Consider the following 21,314-nt stretch of genomic DNA (forward strand, 5'->3'; position numbering starts at 1 on the left):
GGAGTACATCTTTTCCTATGAATTTTACAAGAGAGCGCGCAGCTAGGATGCACTCCATTTTGCTTCCACGGCACACAGCTAGGATGCACTCCATTTTCGATCCAAATCACAGCCTTTGATGTAGTGTTTTGGATTGAATTTAAATGCAGTCTAATGCTTGGTTTACATTTACGAAATCCACTCGATTTCAACTGTCAAATCCATAGGTTAAACGTCAAATGAAATCCAGATGAGATTTCATTTGACGTTTGAGCTATGGATTTGACAGTTGAAATCGAGTGGATTTCGTAAATGTAAACTTAGCATAAAGATGTTATAAAATGCAAGCCATTGCAAATATCCCAAAATAAATAAAATACATTGATAATTCGTGTAAAACAAGAATATTAACTTTATTACATTAACACAAATTATAAAAACTCTTCATTAAATTTGATCGTAACTAAGTTTACTTCCTCTACTCTGCTTTTTATGACATCGAAATTGATATTGCTTCATCATTTCATCATCAAAATGGATTCTCATTTTTCCTCCTACTTCAGTTCAGATTTCCAAAAAACTCCAACTCCACTTTAAAAATAATTTGCGTCTCGTGAATTACAGCAATTTTCATAACTTTAGTTTGTATTTCTTTATCTTTTATAAAACAAATTCTTAGAATTTTAACACTCTTTCTTGTGTTCAGAAAAAAAAAGACTGCGACTGTAGGGATCAAAAAATTGGCTTGCTTGGCTAGGGATCTTTAAGCGAGTGCTTCCAAAATGTATCGAGCGCAGTGCATTTTTATAACTCCGTGTGGACTGCATCGAAAGATGTATTGAAATCATAACTCCGCATTGCACTACTTCCAAACTTTTTTGCTGGGGTAGTGAAATCCGAAATGCGAGAATAAACTGTTGGTGTGAACTGTGTTTGAAATACGTATTGTTAAGCTGGGTACATATTAGCTCTGTTCCTTTACGTGCAAGAATCTTCAAGTTTTACCACTTTTTACTCGAAAAGCGTTCCTTTACTTCAGGCACCATACAATTCATATGGCATCAATTTACAACTTTTACTACCATTGCCGGTTTTACCATTTTTAAAAGTAAAGGAACAGACCAATTGTCAGTTTTGAATGTCGATATTTCACAATTATCGATAACTGTCAAACCGTCCAGCAATCACAAAATATTTTGTGGTTGCATGATGAATGACAAAAATGAACGGCCACACTAGCAAGCAACAACAAAGGTGTCATTCAAAACTGACAATGTGTACCCAGCTTAAAAGAGATGATGCAAAATACCGCTGAAACAACATGAAGTACACATTTTAGAGTTTCAGAATGTTCCAAGGAATTATTAATTTATTTATTTGGAAGATTTTTGCAAAAGGTTACTTGGTTCAACTCCCAATAGTTTAGCCGATACTGATCCGAATTTCAGCAATTATGTAAAATTTTCTATATTTTATAGATTTTGATGCCCTATATGGAGTTTTTCTTATGTGGTTGTTTCAAAATATAAGTTCTACTAGTTTAGGGCTACAATATTGCTAAAGACAGCAGAGCTAAATTCCTATTCGTTTCTGAGATAAAGGCGTGATAAATGCAAAAAAGTGTAAATTTAGCCGAACTGGATCTGACAGGACAAAACCCTCCCAGGGGTTTTGTACTCTAAATACATATGTACTTTCAAAAACTGCATACTAGAAGTTGTTTGCATTTTCAGTGTTGCATAGTGTTATTCTACCATGATCGGATCTAGGAACGCTTAATTTCATGAAATTTTGTAATGGAATTCACTCTAGTGTGGACTAGAGCTGGCAAAAAATCGATGGCACTATCGATAAAATCGATTGTTTTTTAAAAATTAAATATCGATAGATAGTTTTGCCTATCGATATTATCGAAACAAAAACCCCAACCCAAAACTCATTAAAATAAATAGAAATTTCGCTGCTTTTCGGTTTTGTGTGTGTGAGAAAATAAGCCCGTAGTCACACGTACATATTTTTCGAAAAGGTAAAATGTATTTTTTTAATATTTTTATAAGATAAAAGCAATTTTTTATTCTCCTTTGCATTTCTGTGAACTACTTGTGCAAAATGTCAAGAAAAGCATTGACATTTCCGCCATTTTCATCTCCAAATTAATGGTGTTGACAGCTTACCGATAATATCGATAGTAATCGATATTTTAAACTATTATATCGAAAATATCTAATGTTGGGAATATCGATGGTTTGCCAGCTCTAGTGTGGACCGGGACTTATTGATACAAACAATTTTCATTTGTTAATTCTCTTTCATTTGTGTTGATTTTAGCGTTGTTATTTTGCTTTTTCTTCCAATTTTAATAATGGCAGAATTGTTCCGATAATATCGATAGAAAAAATAACTATCGATAATATCCCAAAAAAATATTGATAGTATCGATAGTGCTATCGATATTTTGCCAGCTCTAGGGCGATTGTGACCATGGTACAATTATTGTACCATGATTGTGACATGCATTCACTGCAAGTTAGAACAAGACAAAAATAGTATCTAACAGATTCAATTAATTTCATTGGAAAGAAAGAGACCTGTTTAAATAATAAATCATTTTCTTGTCGTCAAGTTTTTGTTAACCGTGTTATACCGGTAAAGCTCTAATTTAAAAAATACTATGTTAAAACGAAAAATTGGTATGGAAAATCCAGAAACAGAAGGACGCGAAGAGGTTTCTTCGAAGAAAATCAGGTATTTATTTAATTGTAAAAGGTTTTGTATGATGCACCGCATTAAAAATTCCGATTGGCTTATTAAGTCACAAAGTGTCACAAAGTAGTCTATGTTACATACAACTTCAACATAGCTTATTACAAGTAAAAAAGCATTAAGTTCGGCCGGGCCGAATTTTTCATACCCTACACCATAAAATATTCTGAACTAAAATGGAATAATTACTTTTCATTCCTGTCCCCAACTTTAAGTGGGTACGTTAAACTGTCAGATAATGTTTATGTACATTTATGCGTCATTCGGGAGGCCCTTTTTTATGGTGCCTATATCTAACTATGTATGTTGACAATTTTTGGTGGGCTAGAAATTGGGAGGTACTGTTATATAGGGGTTATAATAATATGTTGACAGTTTTTGATGGGAGCCTTTAATGTCAAATAACTCCTAATTCGGTTAAAAATTTAGATAGAATCTTCAAAATATCGAAAATCGGTACATAACGTGGGAACTTCAAATGTCATTAACAGCTAGTTCGGAGGTATCTGGGCTATACGAAAAAATGAACTTAAATGAACCGTTATATGGGGGCTATACCAAAACGTGGACCTATGTCCACAAGTTTTGTCATATAAGTTTATTGACATTTAAGAACTTTAAATGTCAAATTATAGCTACATCGGTCTGAAAATGTAGCTAAAAACGTCAAAACACCGCAAATCGGGGGTACCGTTATATGGGGGCTATACCAAAACGTGGACCTATGTCCACAAATTTTGTTATATAAGTTTATTGACACTTAAGAACCCTAAGTGTCAAAATATAGCTACATCGGTCTGAAAATGTAGCTAAAACTGTCAAAATACCGTAAATCGGGGGTACCGTTATATGGGGGCTATACCGAAACGTGGACCTATGTCCACAACTTTTGTTATATAAGTTTATTGACATTTAAGAACCCTAAATGTCAAATTATAGCTACATCGGTCCGAAAATGTAGCTAAAAACGTCAAAATACCGCAAATCGGAGGGTACCGTTATATGGGGGCTATGCCAAAACGTGGACCTATGTCCACAATTTTTGTTATATAAGTTTATTGACACTTAAGAACCCTAAATGTCAAATTATAGCTACATCGGTCTGAAAATGTAGCTAAAAACGTCAAAATACCGCAAATCGGAGGGTACCGTTATATGGGGGCTATACCAAAACGTGGACCGATATATCCCATCTTCGAACTTGATCTTCCGACGGCTAAAAAAATGGTATTCCCCAATTTTCAGCGAAATCGGTCAACAAATGCGACCTGTATGTTGCGAACGGACGGACGGACATGCATAAATCGACTCAGAAAGTGATTCTATGTATATCCCTAGAAGGAACTATGTGTCTATCTCGCTTCCTTTTGTATGTTACATACAAATGCACTAACACATAATACCCCTTACCACATAGTGGTGTAGGGTATAATTAAAACATAAAATTACATGTAGAGACTACGCCTACGGGCTTTAAAATAACCTAAAAATATCATACTGCTTGTTGTGGCGATATAGTCAAACGACTGGCCAAAAACTACGGAACTCCTTTCCTTTACCGACCCAACGCAGAAAATTATGAAAAAATTACCACAGATGGTGGTTTTTATCCCGATTCCAACCATGTATTGCTTTTGTTGCGGAAATATATGCTTCAAAAGATCCACAAAGGCTTTTACGCCGAATCCAACGATACATTGCTTTTGCTGCGGAAATATATTCTTCCCAAAGGCCCTAACCTATTTTTTCTCTAAACAGCCGGCCGGGTATTTAAGACTTTTTCCTATGGACAGGTGCAAATCTCGGGAACGGGAACAAAATTTTCTTTTAAATTTAATATTTTTGGAGGCCTATATCTCGGGAAGTATACATACCCTTCAACAAAAAAATACATCATTGAAATCAGTATAAACATTATTTGTGGTAATTTTTTTAATAATTTTCTGCGGTGGTTTGCCAACATTTTAGACTAGGGCCGTTGTGGAACTTTGGAGGTCCATATCTCGGGAAGTATACATTTCCGCAAAAAAGCAATACATGGTTGGAATCGGCATAAAAAGCACTACTTGTGGTAATTTTTCATCATTTTCTAAGTTGGGTCGGTAAAGGAAAGATAAGCCGCAAATTTAAACGATATTTCGTATATCATGCAAATATTTTTTGCAATTAAGGATAGCTCGAGAGTTTATGGTTTCAAATCCATTAAGCATTTCAACTGCAATTCTTGATAGCAACAGTGTATTATAATGGATTTTCGCTATAGACGCCGGCACTATTGCCTTCCTCCATTTTGGATCCATATGTGTATATTGCCAAATATCTCATTTTGTTACTTGGTTATTTTTAAACTTATACCTACTTTTGATTATCTTTATAGTGCACCCGCAAATTTGGAAACCGGACTACATAATACATACACTGTTGATTGTAAATTTATTGTTGGCGAAAAACTGGGAGTGGCTAAAATTATATTTGGTCACAAATTAGTGTTCAGCTTGAATTCGGAGGTGTTTGAATCAATGTTTTCGGGACATTTTTTAGAAGCTAAATGCACGGAAATTCCTTTGCCGGATGACGACCCAACTACGTTTCGCAATTTACGTCATATTTTGTATAATCTTCGAGATGCTCGCGCAGAGATTGCAGAACTTAATGTTATCGATACAATCAGCCTATTTAAGCTATGCGACAAATATATGTTTACGAACATTAAAAAAATCTGTGCCGGTCATTTGAAAACATTCCTAGGAATTGCTGGTCATGATCAATTGATAAGCCTGTTTGAGGTTGCTGTGGAATTTCCTAATCAAGATCTATTGGATGAAATTAAAAAGGTAAGTGCATATAATAGGGTACTTTACTTTATCTGGATTACATTACTTTATCTGGATTAGAATACACATACAGGTCGTCAAGTAAATCTTCCCGAATGGAAAGTAAAGTTTTGTCGTTTAATACGTTCGCGGACGTAAAAAAAACACAGAGAGGTGCAAAAAATGACACCCAATTTTTTTTCGAAATTAGTTGTTTTTTATTTATTAATTAATTACAAATATTAATAATAATTTTTTATTTATTATATTATGTATATCATAAAAACATACGATTGTATGCAATAAATGACTAAAAATTGACTTTGCATGTGAATGATATAGCATTCACGTCATCCTACGTCACCATGGAAATAAATGTCACAGCATTCACGTCCGTGAACGTGTTAACAACGAATTGTATAGACAATTTATAATTTTTGTTCTGTTCCAGAACCTGCAAGAACCTACTAGTTTTTACTACGATAACATTAGTAAATTCTTGCAGTTCTGCAACAGCCCATTTATGTATCATGTAATGTAAACTGTCGAAGAAATATTTTCGAAAGTAAAATAGGGTCGTGAAATAAGTTTCATAAAAACCACTTATAAATACTTTAGTAACATACATTTTTGATACGATCAAAAATGTGTCACATTGAAATGGTGATTTTTGACGAAATGGTGGTTATGACAAAATCCGTTTCAGACAATTTATAGTCGATTTAGCCCTGTCAGTCTGTCAGTATGACTGGTGCGTACTATAACTTTTGAATGAATCAACCGATTCGGGTACAAATGAACCATGTCCATCTTCAGCAATACACCTTACATTTCCAAAACTTGAAAAAAGGGTCCCACTATTATTCTCAAAGGGAGTAATCGATTTGGTACCAACATATTTGACTATACCGATACAGTCCTTCGGTTACATCCCACAAAAAATGCCAAATAATTTTGCAAAAGCGCCGTTTACGACCAGTTGTCGACTCGTCTTGAGGTGCAATTTCTTTGTGGGCAAGTCCGTCCATCCTTTATTAGAGAATGGCCCTAAACTCAAAAAACACTGCCTACACCAACTGAAATTTCTGATGTAAGCTATACAAATACCAACATGTATATATTGGGGTAACAGCCGCTGGACGGAACACGGTGTTGTGTAGTTCCAGGCCAATTTGGTATCGAAGATCCCACCACTGGCCACTGTGGGATTGAATGTATGATGTTGGGATTAGTAGATGTTGCAAATGTCATCAGAAACGCTAAATCCACCAAAGAGGAATATGCAAATATCCGCCACTAAATCTACGGCTACTCTGTTCACCACATGGACTGGGTTGAACATTTATGTCGATTGCAACAGAATTTCTAGTGGTCACATTCGACAGCATGTTCATGTCGTCCGCGCATGCCACAGCTATCTGCGACAAGCTGAGATGTAGGAACAAGTTCCTCAGGTCCCTAACCGGCAGCATTTGGAGTGCAGATAAAGAAACATTTTTGACTACTTATAACGCGATAGGAGGTCGGGCTGTGGTAAGCTATGCGGCTCTAGGCATGTTAGGAGGAATTTTCATTACCTAGAAAGATAGGTCCACGAAAGAGAGAACCCCCGGATCTACAAGCATATCAAGAAAGTTTAAATAGCATTCGCAACTATCGTGTAAATGTGGTCCTCGGAGGACATGCCCATGTATCGCAGCTGGGGAGCATCAGCCGCCACGACAAACCACAGTAGTTTTGGCTCAACTACGCTCGGGATGGTGCAGCCATCTAAATTCCCATAGGGCATGAATCGATGACACCGTGGAAAACATCTGCCCAGCCCGCGCCACCGTTTAAACTGTTTTGCCAATCATACTCAACTAACTCCAGTAGATCTGTAGATAAATCTCATCGAAGCAGCCACATTCTTAGGACTGGAGGTAGACCACGAGCCAGATTACGCAGAGAAATGACTAACAAACATATAAAATAAATCCATTATTAGAACAACAACTGAGGAGTACGACAACTTGATCAAGTTCCAAAAAGGCCTATATCGGACAACACATTTTTCGTTTAAATTGAGCTGAGCTATTTGAGGATCATTTTCACATTTTTACCGAAGCTATTCCTTGTGTTGCAATATATATTTATTTTCGTAGGCAAATGCATGCTTCCTAACATAATTACCTAGAAAAATCCTAGAGTGATCAACTAAAATGGTAGGTACGATAAGCAATTACTTCCAAAATGAGATCCAGTTCCAAGCTGGACTAGTCGGTCCATTCCTTTAAGATCAAGTTGACCTTTTAATAGTGGTTTGTTGTTGTGATTATGGCCAATACATTATAATTTTTTTTGTGTTATTCTTCCAATATATTTTTTTAGATTGGGTCTGTCAGTGGAATAATCGGTCCACTCTGTGTGATACCTTCACCACAAACGCCTAGAAATTTACGAAGGAAACTTTTTTTATCACCTAGGAAAATTCTATTTATTTTTTTAATAAATGAATGTTATTACAGTCTGTTATTACAGTCAATAAGGTGATATTTAGCTTATGGCAAATACACTGATTATTTTTGTCTTGTTTTATACTCATGGAAATAATCCTCTCTCAAACGAAATCAGTAAGCAATTGCTGTCAAAAATGCAAAATTCCTTACACAGTTTGTTGTTGTATTTTGTAAACTAAGACATTTTAATTTTCTAATTACGCCAATTTTCCTTTTCTACTTTTTTAATTTCAGAAACTATGTCTTGCTCAATATCCCATAACCGAGGCCGTTTATAACTTAAATCCAATAACCTTTATGAAATATTTTGAATTCAAAGTTGAACACAATTATGACGATTTTTTGCCAATATTCAATGCAATTGAAAAGTATTTGACATGTAACAATTTGATACCGCAACAACTATTGAAATCTGAGAACACTCAACAACAACCGTCGTCGAGCAAAAATTTCAATGGACAGGAAAATGTTGTGTTTCTAAGCGAAGAAAGACTAATAGAATTTCTGGAAAAGCTGTTATCATTTGTCAATTTTTCTCGAATAAGCATTAAAGGATTTCTTTCAGGACCTGGTGCATCAAAAATACTTACGTTGAAACAAAAGTATTACATTTTATCACAGCTTTGCGCCGATCCTAAACCATTATCCATTAAATTATATCAAAACTAATATAGTGCTTAAAAAGCAGGAAGTAGCTCTTGATATATGTACATATGTCTAATGTATTGCCCTAGATCTTAGTATTGCCATTAAATCTCATTTAAAAACTTGAATTCCCCACTATAATTAATACTTTTTTCATCTATGTATGTAATGTTTTATTCCTTCATTAATTCTTTCATTTAAAAACTTGAATTCGACAATATATAAAATATTTTTTTCACTAATTTAATGTTTTATTCCTTTATTTACCGTTTATAGATGGTATAGGGTAAATTGCTTTTTGTGGTGTTTAAAAAAGTATGATGAAATAAAAGGGGTTTAATCCGTGGTCTTAACATTTTGTATGTTTCATCTTAAGTCATAAATTTATACGGAGAGGACCAAATCTCAAGATGTATGCCAAATCATATGCCAATAAGATAATCTTATGTATGTATATTAAAGCTAGAATTAGCTAAAAGACAGTGCGTTCTCTTCTAATTCGAACATTGTATTTTAGTTTCTATCTACATTTTGGGTAAATTACTTGGTATTTATCCAAAGGGACTAAAAAGACCTCTTTTATGTCTCACACGAAAGATATTTTTTTAAGAAAAATATTCCTCGCATTATTGCCAGTAGAGTTGCCAAAGACACCATATATCTACAGTGCAAGGATTCCAAGTAATCTTAACTCAAATATTTCTAAAACTGCAGAAATGGTAGAAGCTTCCACCCCTATTTTAGTTCCTTGGCTTTTTGGCAAACTTGATACCGATATTTCCTTGGTATGTAATGCAAATAAAGATTTCTCATTTCTTTGGAGAACATGTTTGTCATTGACGCCATTCTTCTAAAATGATGTTTTGTTTGATTTTGCATATTTCTGGAGTTTTGGTAAGATATACAGCCCTATTCTGAACATTCCCATGGGAACTGTTTCCCATGGGAGCGAAATTTCCCATTCCCACGTTTTCCATATTCTAAACAACGTGGGAACAGCAAACCATGGGAGCTGAGATTTCGAAATTCGAAATTAGTTACACCAAATTATTATAGCATACTTTTGGGAGCTGTAATTTTGTTTTGTAATACAAAATGCCTATTTGCATTGAATTCGCGGTTTTTAAATTAGATTAGCAAAAGCACAACTCACTAAATTCAACAACCGTGCATTTATTTATGGATTTTTAAGTGAATGGAGTCAGCGATGTGTGATGTTGTTCTAATAAGCACATTTTCTTCAGAATGTGCGAATTGGTGTAAGCATTTTTTTAATTAGTAGGCAAAAATTATTTTTGTGTATAAATTAATCGGAACTTTTTAAGTTTGTAACGAATTTAAAAATTGTATGTTGATACGGAGTAATTTTAGTTAGGGGTTTAACGAGTATATCGCTAGTTTTACTTATTCCTAATGATCGCTAGAACTCGTATTTTGCATATTTTAAAAAAAAATCAAAAAGATAAATTCGGATATTTTTCTCAATTATTACATATTTTTGCGTGTTATTACATATCGTCACCATAAAATTCCGAAGACGTATCTCAAAAAAAAAATAAATAAATAAATAAATAAATAAATAAATAAAATACGTTTTTGATTGAATCTAAAACTAAAACACGTGCCCTTGAAAAATTTCAAGCTTCTACGTTCAAAAATAACGATCCTATTCAAGAAAAGGCATTTCGGAAAATGGAATAGCATTTCAAAATTTGGTATAGATGTATGTACGTTTGTGATCGTTGTCGTATCGTTGAGGAGACTAACACGTTTTCAATAGAACGTTAGTCGTCTGATTAAAAAAACCCGAAGGTTATATTACGAAAATGAATAAAAGTTGTAAAGATTGTATATATTATGGTTATTTTCCAATATATTTTAATAATTATTGCCAAAAATTCTTTTGAAATTGATTTGTTTTTACTTGCTGTGCTGCGTTAACACAATAAACCATGACTCTTTTTCTCGTATTTCAATACATATGGTCTGTTCCAGAACTGCAAAAATCTACTAATTTGTACTACTTTTTTTTTGTTTTGTTCGATAACATAAAGGAAAATTTTTTATCGGTGTAAAACATGTTAGATTCTTGCAGGTTTTTGTATCATATGCTTATATGCAAAATGCGAAGTCTACTAATGACATATTTTACAGTACATTTTGTATGTTTTTATTAAGCAAACACATGGCGATTATAAATATTTGCAATAATTTTGTCGTGCAGATGTCTTAAAATATGAAATTTCATAAAAATATGAAATTTCTTGAAATTTTTTTTCAAATTCCCACACTGTTTGCTGGGGAGATTTTTCCCACAAAAAGACACAAAATTCTCCCACAATTCAAGATAGAGAATGTATACTTTTTTCCCATGGGAACAAATTCCCAATTCGAACTTCATTCAGAATGAGGGGAGATGGGAAATGGGAAAAAACTCCCACAAAATGTTATTCAGATGGCGCAGGCAATATATTAAAAATAGGGGGGAAAGCAGGGTTCGTGAATTCACTTTTGATTGTTGGTTAGGGGTTCGTGAATTTGTGTTCACTCAATGTGGGAGTGGGAAAAAATTCCCAACTCCCATGCGCTCAGAATAGGCTGATAGAGTTTTGGTGTATTCCAGGACCTATAGTAAAAATCGATGGCAAACAAATTTGTAGAATATTTTGATCTGATACGATCACATTTTACAGAAGGCTCCAAAATGGCGCCTTTAATGACAGTCTGAGGGTTAAAAATATCAAAAATGAAGCCAGCGACCCGAAAAACATAAAAGCCCAATGTTGGACATATGTCAAGGTTTTGGTGTAGTCTCCATATTGTATTACCACCGAATTTCAGGTATTTTAAGAATTATCTTCATTTTCAATCCGAATTGGCTGAAACTTGGCATTTGGAGTTCCCAATGGTGCAGAAACTTCCCCATCAAAAATTATGGGCATAAGTCCAGATTTTGGTATAGCCCTTATATAACGGTACCACACGATTTCAGGTATTTTGAAGTTTTTATCTACATGTTCGACCTAAATTAGCTATAATTTTGTTATGAGATTCTCAGTGGTCAAAAAATTTAATTACTGAAAAGTTAAAAATAAAAAATACTAAAAAAATTAAGTTACAGTGTTTTATTTACCTATAAATGCACTTAAAACTACAAAAAAAATTATTTTTCATGATGGAATCTCTCAAATAAAACGCTCGCATTTGAATTAAAAATTGTGACAATTAGCCCTATTACGGTTGGTGTAGCCTTATCCAAAATTGCAAGTTGACATGTCGAAACGACTGATTGGTATTATGAATGTATTCGCACTTAAAAGCTAAAATATTAAATTTTAAAAAATTCTTTTGGTAACAAAAATTAATAGAATTGTTAGTAGATCATCTTTAAACTTTTAATCCAGAAGAAAAACCAACCCTATAGTTTTTACAATCAAAATAAAATTTACGACAACGACAATTTTTTCTCATACAAAATTAAAAAATTATATTTTTTTAATTGTAAAATAATTCGTTCGAAATAATTTTTTGAACAAGAACTAAGAAATTTGCATTCATTTCTAGAGAAAAATTTGATGATTTCGATTGCTACACACTTATCAATCACACACGTACAGAAGGAGTTCATTGGCTGGACAAGCCAATTTGATAGTGTATGGGACGCTTTAGTCGATGGTCAGACTAGCACGATTTCAACATGGCGACGTCAAGTTTATAGGCGAGGGGTATGAAGTAGTGAAACCCATGTACATGGTTTTCTGTGTTTGTTGTGTTGCCTCTTCTTGTTCTTCGTTGCAAGATTTTTTCTTCAATTTTCTTTCATTTTTATTTTCTCAAGCAAACGTTAACAACAAAAGAAACATAAATATATTTAATAAAAACATTTTATTAATGAAATAGTGAAAATTTAACTATTAATATTAATTTAATTATTAATGTTAGTTATTTTGTGTTGTTTTTTGGTTTATTTATGCCTTTCTTTGTTTTTATTGGTATGAGAAACACAACAAACGCGAATGGTAAAATAAAGAGGACACGCAAAGATCTTAAATTTCACGTTAATGTGTGTGGACATTAACGAAATTTGAAAAGAAACTTTAACGAAATTGGTTTCATGAAACCTTGCTAGTCTGACCATCGACTTAGTAGACACGATATTAAACGGCAAGCGTTTTGTTTGAGAGATTCCATCATGAATAATTATTTTCTAGTTTTAGGTGCATTTATAAAAAAACGCTAACAGCCTGTTTCTGTATGTCCAAAGAAGAATGTGTGCGAAAGAAACACGTCCAAACTCCTGTGTGTTTTTCAAATTTGTTTTTTGTTTTGAAGCAAAAGCAAAGGTAAAATTATTTCGAAAACTAAAGTTCGGGCGTGTTTCATTCGCACACATTCTTCTTTCGACATACAGAAACTGGCTGTAACTTAATTTTTGAATTATGTTTTATTATAGATTTTGGCCAGGTTTTTCGTAAAATTGGTAAAGTGTGTACAAATAATTTTGGTTGATCACCAAAAATTGGATGGGGAAAAATTTCGATACTCTCCTCGAACATACTTAAACTGCAGCTTACCTAAAAAATTTGAAACTTTTGAGAGTGTCCGATAAGGACATTCTTGGAACTTGGTGTACTTTTGAACGAAATTTTACAATGAGCTAAGTTTCGGTTTTAATTGGTGCCGGCAGGGGTTTTTTTAGAGCAATTGTGATATTATCTCGGGAAGTATGGACTTGCCCCCGAAAAAAATTGTACCAACGAAAGAAGAATCTGCTGCAACAAATTCTTTCTGGAAGAAATATTAAGATAGAAGAAAATCGGTTACTCCACTTGCGAATTGTTGAGCGCGAAAATTTTGAACTTTTGGTGGGGAAGGCCGTTGGAACAAAATACCTCGATGGGCAGTGCTAAATCAACGCTAAATTTCGTCCAAACCCCTTGGGGTCTAAAAACAATATTTCGATATTTTCGCTACCCTAAGGCCATTCAGAGGAAGGTCATTGGAACAAAATACCGTGATAGTAATCGCGCGGACCAGCCAGCAAGGCAGGTGGACTGACAGTCTGATAGGTATTTCGTCCAAACCCACTTGGGGTCTAATAGTAAGTTTACATTTACGAAGTCCACTCGATTTCAACTGTCAATTCCATTGCTTAAACGTCAAATGAAATCCAATGCATTACAGATGAGTTTTCATTTGACGTACATACAGTTAGACCACAATGTATTGCAAAGGCTAACAGTGTAAAAAAGTTCATATTAATTGTTCGTTTATGGCAACGAATTATGTAAAAACTATACGAGTTTTTGTGCATATCTCTTGCTATTGGTCTCCAAAACAATATTACGTCAAAATATGCAAAGTTTATTAGCGATTTATAAAAGTACGGTCAAAAATAAGATTTAACTACTAGTTGGAGTTGACAATAAATTTATTGCAAAAATTACAAAATCTACGGGTTTTTGGAGAATTACCAAAGTTATAATGAGTTGTCTATCCACTTTTGACATTCATTGGAGTAGTAATGAGCTTAGTTAAACCAAAATTTAAGGCTCGGCATGTTACACTAAGGGTACTGGTTCTCCAATTTTTATTAAATCTTGATCTTTCGTTGGAGGACTTTTTTTCGAGTTTTTTTTTTTAAACAGGACCCAAAAAATTTTGTAACGGTTGATATCAGGAGTTTGGCCCGAGGTATTTATCAGTTTAGTTTTGTTATATTACATCAGCAACTTATACAAATAAGATTAATATGTCATGATCTGGCCCTTGGAAGTGTGGTATTTGAACGTGTTTGAGCTTTTTGGACCCGTTTTACCGACTTTCAGAATAATGAATATTAAATATTTCCTAATGATGTCAGTGGGGATGTCTTCCCATTCATTATTATGTCGTGAAACTGCAATTTTTGGCTTGGTAAAAAATATGGTACCCAAAAATTCGGTATTCCAGCTTTTCTAGAAGGTGTATAATTTCCATATTTGATGGGTTTTATTAGATTTGGCGCACTTTTTTGGGATTTATTACGATAGCAGAGTATAATATCTATCGATTTAGTAAAAATGAAGTGATTCCAATAATATTGAGAGAGGAAATAGAACTCTGTTGTAGGTCTTTCAAACTAATACATTGAGGGTCTATTTTTTTCCTATAGTGTCCAGAGGTATTTCGATGTTTTCAAAGCCAAAACCGGACTGTTTTGCATTGGTCCATTATCCGACAATACATATTGAGTCAAATATTTATTCTTTGCATACTTGTCTGCGGCCGATTCGTCATTGCTTATTGTTAATATGGTCTCATACGTTTTTTACCGGTCTGAAGACCCTCCACGACGGCTTTTATTATGACTGAACTTTATCACATTCAATACTTTTAGTCCATTATTACCCGCAAAAGTCATAAAAATGCAAAATGTCTACAAAAATGTTCAAAAATGATTAGTTTTATAGTTCTGCTTTTCCCTATAGGTAATTCTTATTTTAGTCCGTATTTGTTATAAATTGAAAATAAACTTGGTATATTTCGACGGAATATTGTTTTGAGCACCAACAGAAAAAGTTGCGAACAAAATACCGTATAGTTTTTACATAATTTGTTGCCATAAGCAAACAATTAATATGCAATTTTTTTTACAATTTTGGCCTTTGCAATACATTTGTTGTAACTGTATGTATACGCAAAGGAATTGACAGTTGAAATCGAGTGGATTTCGTAATGTAAAACAAGCATAAAACCAATATTTTGATATTTGCGTTAGCCTAAAAGTGTTGTTAGATCTGTTTTTGATAATCAAATTTATTATTTTTCAAAAAAAATTATTCAGATGGCGCAGGCAATATATTAAAAATAGGGGGGAAAACTGGTTGTAATAAGGGGGAAAGCAGGGTTCGTGAATTCACTTTTGATTGTTGATTAGGGGTTCGTGAATTTGTGTTCACTCAATGTGCGTGCTAACAAGGCGGTTTTTAGTCTTGTGCCAGACTATGAAAATTTTCATGAAAATGTTTTGAGCTTATGGGTAAGAAGGGAGAAAGGGAGCTCCTTCACCTCCGCTCTCTCCTAAAAGCTAAAATATTTTCATGTGTTATTTTCAGTGTCTGACACAAGAGTTATATTCGTTGATAAGAAGCTTCAACAAAATATTAATTGTTTCCCCTCAAGATGGCGTTAGCTGTAATAGAAATATTGTGAATCACGAATCTATTCCCACTTTTATTGTGAATTATTGTACATTTATTGTGAATAACGAGAAACTAATGATAAGGTATGTGGTGAAAAAAAAACATTTTCTATCCACCATACTAACATACATGATTGTACATGTACACACAATCTTCCATGACAGATTGTAATAGTTTTGGTCAAACCTGATGGTTTCGCCCACCTTTCCAACTGGCTCGTTGGTCTAGGGGTATGATTTCCGCTTAGGGTGCGGGAGGTCCCGGGTTCAAATCCCGGACGAGCCCAAATTGAAGTAATTTCTGGATATTTTTACAACTTGTCATTGTAAATTCTTAGGGGTAGTTTACACTATATGTAAATGTCATATGACACAAAATAAAATCATTCCATATCTACCCACGGAGGCAATGTGAAGACGTAGTTTTATTAGATTATTGCTGGTGTGGACGCACAGAGTAAATTGCGTAAGGGAAATCTCCAATATTGCACATATTAGCGAATATATAACGATGGAAAAGTTCATGTCATATGACATTTACATATAGTGTAAACTACCCCTTATTTTGTAAATTATTTTATTGAAAATTGAAAAAAAAAAAAACAACAAATGAAATAATGTGATGCTTTGGTCTGCACCACAACTGGAGGATACCCATAACTTCTGTCTACAATGTTTTTTTTTTTTAAATTTATGAATAATTTTTTTTACTTGGCACGGTGTGCCTTAACCAAATTTAAATGGAAGGTGCTTACACCTGGGAAGATTTTTCAAATTCTGAAACTACAACGCTCATAGATGAGAAATCTCAAGAAACAAAAAAATCGCCGGAGGGATTTTCAAATAAATCGCGATTTAAGTTCACATTTTTAGGGGTTCTTTAGGTTTTCACGATTTTGCTTGGAAACCGCGAGTCCTATGTAAATGGGCCTAAGGAAAATGTTATAGCTGTGAAAATTCTCCACAAGATTGACGTTTATAATGTTTTCGTAGGTTTTACCGTTTTTGAGATATAGAAGTTCAAATTGAGACAATACACTGACTGTATCGCCTTCTTATAAAACAATTTCATGCTCAGTGCGCCTTAACTAACTTTTGATAAAAACCGCTTACACATGGGAAGATTTTGCCGATTCTGAAACAGCAATGTTCAAAGATAAGAAAAATAAAAAATCAGAAAAAACCGCCGGAGAGATTTTTAAATAAATCGCGATCAAAATTCACAATTTTAGGGTTTTTTAGGTTTTCAGGATTTTCCTTGGAAACCGCATGTCGTATCGAAATGAGTCTAAAGAAAATGTTGTAGATGTGAAAACTGTCTACAAGACTGACCTTTATGTTTTTTCGTAGGTTTTACCATTTTTGAGATATAGAGGTTCAGTTCGAATTTTTAGGTTTTTATCTTAAGTCTTCAAGATTTTGCCTGGAAACCGCAAGTCATATCAAAATGGGACTAAAGAATATGTTGAAGCTCTGAAAATTCTCTACAAGACTGTATGATTTATTTTTTCCTACGTTGTACCATTTTACAAGATATATAAGTTTAATTTGGGAAATTTGCAGTAATGGCATTGTTTTAAAAGGAGGCGATACAGTCAATGCATTGTCTCAATTTGAACTTCTATATCTCAAAAACGGTAAAACCTACGAATATATCATAAAGGTCAATCTTGTGGAGAATTTTCAAAGCTACAAAATTTTCTTCAGGCCTATTTACATAGGACTCGCGGTTTCCAAGCAAAATCGTGAAAACCTAAAGAACCCCTAAAAATGTGAACTTAAATCGCGATTTATTTAAAAATCCCTCCGGCGATTTTTTTGTTTCTTGATATTTCTCATCTATGAGCATTCTAGTTTCAGAATCTGCAAAAACTTCCCAGGTGTAAGCACCTTCCATTTAAAATTAGTTAAGGCGCACCGTCGTGTTGGCTTTCGATGTTGAGCCCTGCTATTGAATGTTTTCAGTGTAAAATGAATACCTTGCTTGGGCTCGTCCGGGATTTGAACCCGGGACCTCCCGCACCCTAAGCGGAAATCATACCCCTAGACCAACGAGCCAGTTGGGCAATTTACAAAGGATATTTTTGAAAATTTAAATTTCAAAATTATATTTTTTAAAAATATTAAAAAATATTTTGAAAACAAAAATATTGAAAAACAAAAATTTTTTTTTGAAAATAGAAATATTAATATAAATGTTTTTAAAAATAAAAAAATTAAAACAATTTTGAAAATAAAAATAAACTTTTAATATTAAAAAAATATATTATAAAATTTAGAAAAAACAAAAAATTATTCTCAACTTGGGCTCGTCCGGGATTTGAACCCGGGACCTCCCGCACCCTAAGCGGAAATCATACCCCTAGACCAACGAGCCAGTTATTAGGACGCCATCTCTTGCAAATTTTTCGAACTAAAGAAACAGACAAGAACAAGTATAAAACATATTTTGGAAATTTGTTTCGAATTTTGAAAAATAAAAAATGATGATATTTTAAATATACTCGTAAGTTTATGAGAAAAAGATTAATCCAACTTGGGCTCGTCCGGGATTTGAACCCGGGACCTCCCGCACCCTAAGCGGAAATCATACCCCTAGACCAACGAGCCAGTTGACATGACGGCGACTAATTATATACAACAATTTATGGTCGTGTGAGTTACTATTCCCAATATCGATGGCATCGACAAAGCTAAGTTTACAACTACATATTTTACAAAGCAGATATTATTGTCTTATAGCATGTGTAATAAAACAATAAAGGCGACGCACTGTATTACAGCTGCCTATATATTTAATTTGGATTAAAGCGCAACGTTGAAGGAAAGAATGGACCAACATAGTCTATTTAGGAAGTGGGGGCATTGGAGTATCTTGGATTGGAAGTAATTCCTTTGGATAATTGTCGTGCGACCAGCCATTTCAGTTTATCAACCTAGGCTTTTAGAGCTTTTGGGCTTAATGTTAGGAATCATGTCAGGAAAAAGAACCACAAGCAGTACCTTCGGGGAAAATTAAAAAAAAAAGTGAAAATGGCGTTAAGTTCAGGATTTTCATTGACCTTCTACAGATAGAAGAATTTTCACTGATTTTCTTGACGCAGGAGACCCTTCAGGAGATTCCTTTAGTCGGAATGGAAGGTTTCTTACAGGTCTTATATATAAAAATAAAACATAAAATATAAAACGTCTATGGGGTCTACAACAAAACGTCGATCTACAGGGACAAATTTCCGGAGGAAAGTTTTCTTACAGAAAGGGTCTATAGAAGCACCCTTTCGTTCAGAAAAGGTCTATAGAAACACCCTTTCTTTCAGAAAAGGTCTATAGAAGCACCCTTTCTTTCAGAAAAGGTCTATAGAAGCACCATTTCTTTAAGAAAAGGTCTATAGAAGCACCCTTTCTTTCAGAAAAGGTCTATAGAAGCACCCTTTCTTTCAGAAAAGGTCTATAGAAGCACCCTTTCTTTCAGAAAAGGTCTATAGAAGCACCCTTTCTTTCAGAAAAGGTCTATAGAAGCACCCTTTCTTTCAGAAAGGGTCTATAGAAGCACCCTTTCTTTCAGATGGGTCTATAGAATCACACTTTCTTTCAGAAAGAAAGGGTCTATAGAAGCACAACTTCTTTCAGAAAGAAAGGGTCTATAGAAGCACAATTTCTTTCAGAAAGGGTCTATAGAAGCAGCCTTTCTTTCAGAAAGGGTCTATAGAAGCAGCCTTTCTTTCAGAAAGGGTCTATAGAAGCAGCCTTTCTTTTAGAAAGGGTTAATAGAATCACACTTTCTTTCAGAAAAGGTCTATAGAAGCAGCCTTTCTTTCAGAAAGAGTCTATATAAGCACCCTTTCGTTCAGAAAAGGTCTATAGAAGCAGCCTTTCTTTCAGAAAGAGTCTATATAAGCACCCTTTCGTTCAGAAAGGGTCTATAGAAGCACCCTTTCATTTAGCAAGGGTCTATAGAAGCACCCTTTCTTTCAGGAAAAGTCTATAGAAGCCCCTATCTTTCAGAAAGGGTCTATAGAAGCACCCTATCTTTCAGAAAGGGTCTATAGAAAGACCCTTTATTTCAGAAAGGGTCTGTACAAGCACCCTTTCTTTCAGGAAGGGTCTATATAAGCACCCTTTCGTTCAGAAAGGGTCTATATAAGCACCCTTTCGTTCAGAAAGGGTCTATAGAGGCACACATTCATTCAGAAAGGGTCTATAGAAGCACCCTTTCTTTCAGAAAGGGTCTATAGAAGCACCCTTGCTTTTAGAAATGGTCTATAGAAGCACCCTTTCTTTCATAAAGGGTCTATAGAAGCACCCTTTCTTTCAGAAAGGGTCTATAGAAGCACCCTTTCGTTCAGAAAGGGTCTATAGAGGCACACATTCTTTCAGAAAGGGTCTATAGAGGCACACATTCTTTCAGAAAGGGTCTATAGAGGCACACATTCTTTCAGAAAGGGTCTATAGAGGCACACATTCTTTCAGAAAGGGTCTATAGAGGCACACATTCTTTCAGAAAGGGTCTATAGAAGCACCCTTGCTTTTAGAAATGGTCTATAGAAGCACCCTTTCTTTCATAAAGGGTCTATAGAAGCACCCTTTCGTTCAGAAAGGGTATATAGAGGCACACATTCTTTCAGAAAGGGTCTATAGAAGCACCCTTCCTTTCAGAAAGGGTCTATAGAAGCACCCTTTCATTCAGATGGGTCTATAGAATCACACTTTCTTTCTTTCTTTTAGAAAGGGTTAATAGAAGCACAATTTCTTTCAGAAAGGGTCTATAGAAGCAGCCTTTCTTTTAGAAAGGGTTAATAGAATCACACTTTCTTTCAGAAAAGGTCTATAGAAGCCCCCTTTTTTTCAGAAAGGGTCTATATAAGCACCCTTTCGTTCAGAAAGGGTCTATAGAAGCACCCTTTCATTTAGAAAGGGTCTATAGAAGCACCCTTTCATTTAGAAAGGGTCTATAGAAGCACCCTTTCTTTCAGAAAAAGTCTATAGAAGCCCCCTTTCTTTTAGCAAGGGTCTATAGAAGCACCCTTTCTTTCAGGCAGGGTCTGTAGAAGCACCCTATCTTTCAGAAAGGGTCTATAGAAGCACCCTATCTTTCAGAAAGGGCCTATAGAAACACCCTTTATTTCAGAAAGGGTCTGTAGAAGCACCCTTTCTTTCAGGAAGGGTCTATATAAGCACCCTTTCGTTCAGAAAGGGTCTATAGAGGCACACATTCTTTCAGAAAGGGTCTTTCTTTCTTTAAAAAGTGTTAGAGTGTTCACCTGCCTCAGGGAATCAATTTTCCAAGCAGACAAAAAACTAAGAAATCTGAAAACAAAAATGAAGAGAAAGTTGGAAATAAATGATCAAGTACCAGACCACGCAAAGGAGACTGTTCCGAGAATCCTTTGACAGAGGGCGCGGAATCGACCGCAGAGCCTGGGGATTCAGCGA

General features: G+C 34.6%; 1 protein-coding gene and 4 non-coding genes across 5 annotated transcripts; 2 read left to right on the forward strand and 3 right to left on the reverse strand.

The window, feature by feature from the left end:
* The first annotated feature begins 2,547 nt into the window (after positions 1–2,547).
* LOC141392767 (uncharacterized) lies at positions 2,548–8,825 on the forward strand. The gene is made up of 3 exons (XM_073965736.1): positions 2,548–2,724; positions 5,120–5,576; positions 8,288–8,825. Exons 1-3 carry the CDS (start codon positions 2,651–2,653, stop codon positions 8,720–8,722), a joined length of 966 nt encoding a protein of 321 aa, XP_073821837.1. The 5' UTR covers positions 2,548–2,650; the 3' UTR covers positions 8,723–8,825.
* Positions 8,826–16,095: 7,270 nt separating this feature from the next.
* TRNAP-AGG (transfer RNA proline (anticodon AGG)) lies at positions 16,096–16,167 on the forward strand. Its single transcript has one exon. It is a non-coding gene; the product is annotated as a tRNA-Pro (tRNA).
* A 1,700-nt stretch (positions 16,168–17,867) lies between these two features.
* TRNAP-AGG (transfer RNA proline (anticodon AGG)) lies at positions 17,868–17,939 on the reverse strand. Its single transcript has one exon. It is a non-coding gene; the product is annotated as a tRNA-Pro (tRNA).
* A 247-nt stretch (positions 17,940–18,186) lies between these two features.
* Positions 18,187–18,258, reverse strand: TRNAP-AGG (transfer RNA proline (anticodon AGG)). The gene has a single exon. It is a non-coding gene; the product is annotated as a tRNA-Pro (tRNA).
* Positions 18,259–18,419: 161 nt separating this feature from the next.
* Positions 18,420–18,491, reverse strand: TRNAP-AGG (transfer RNA proline (anticodon AGG)). The gene has a single exon. It is a non-coding gene; the product is annotated as a tRNA-Pro (tRNA).
* Between the last annotated feature and the right edge of the window lie 2,823 nt (positions 18,492–21,314).

This window comes from Musca autumnalis, unplaced genomic scaffold (assembly GCF_047663935.1).
Source record: "Musca autumnalis isolate F117 unplaced genomic scaffold, ASM4766393v1 scaffold_2, whole genome shotgun sequence".
In the NCBI taxonomy this organism is placed as follows: Eukaryota; Metazoa; Arthropoda; class Insecta; order Diptera; family Muscidae; genus Musca; species Musca autumnalis.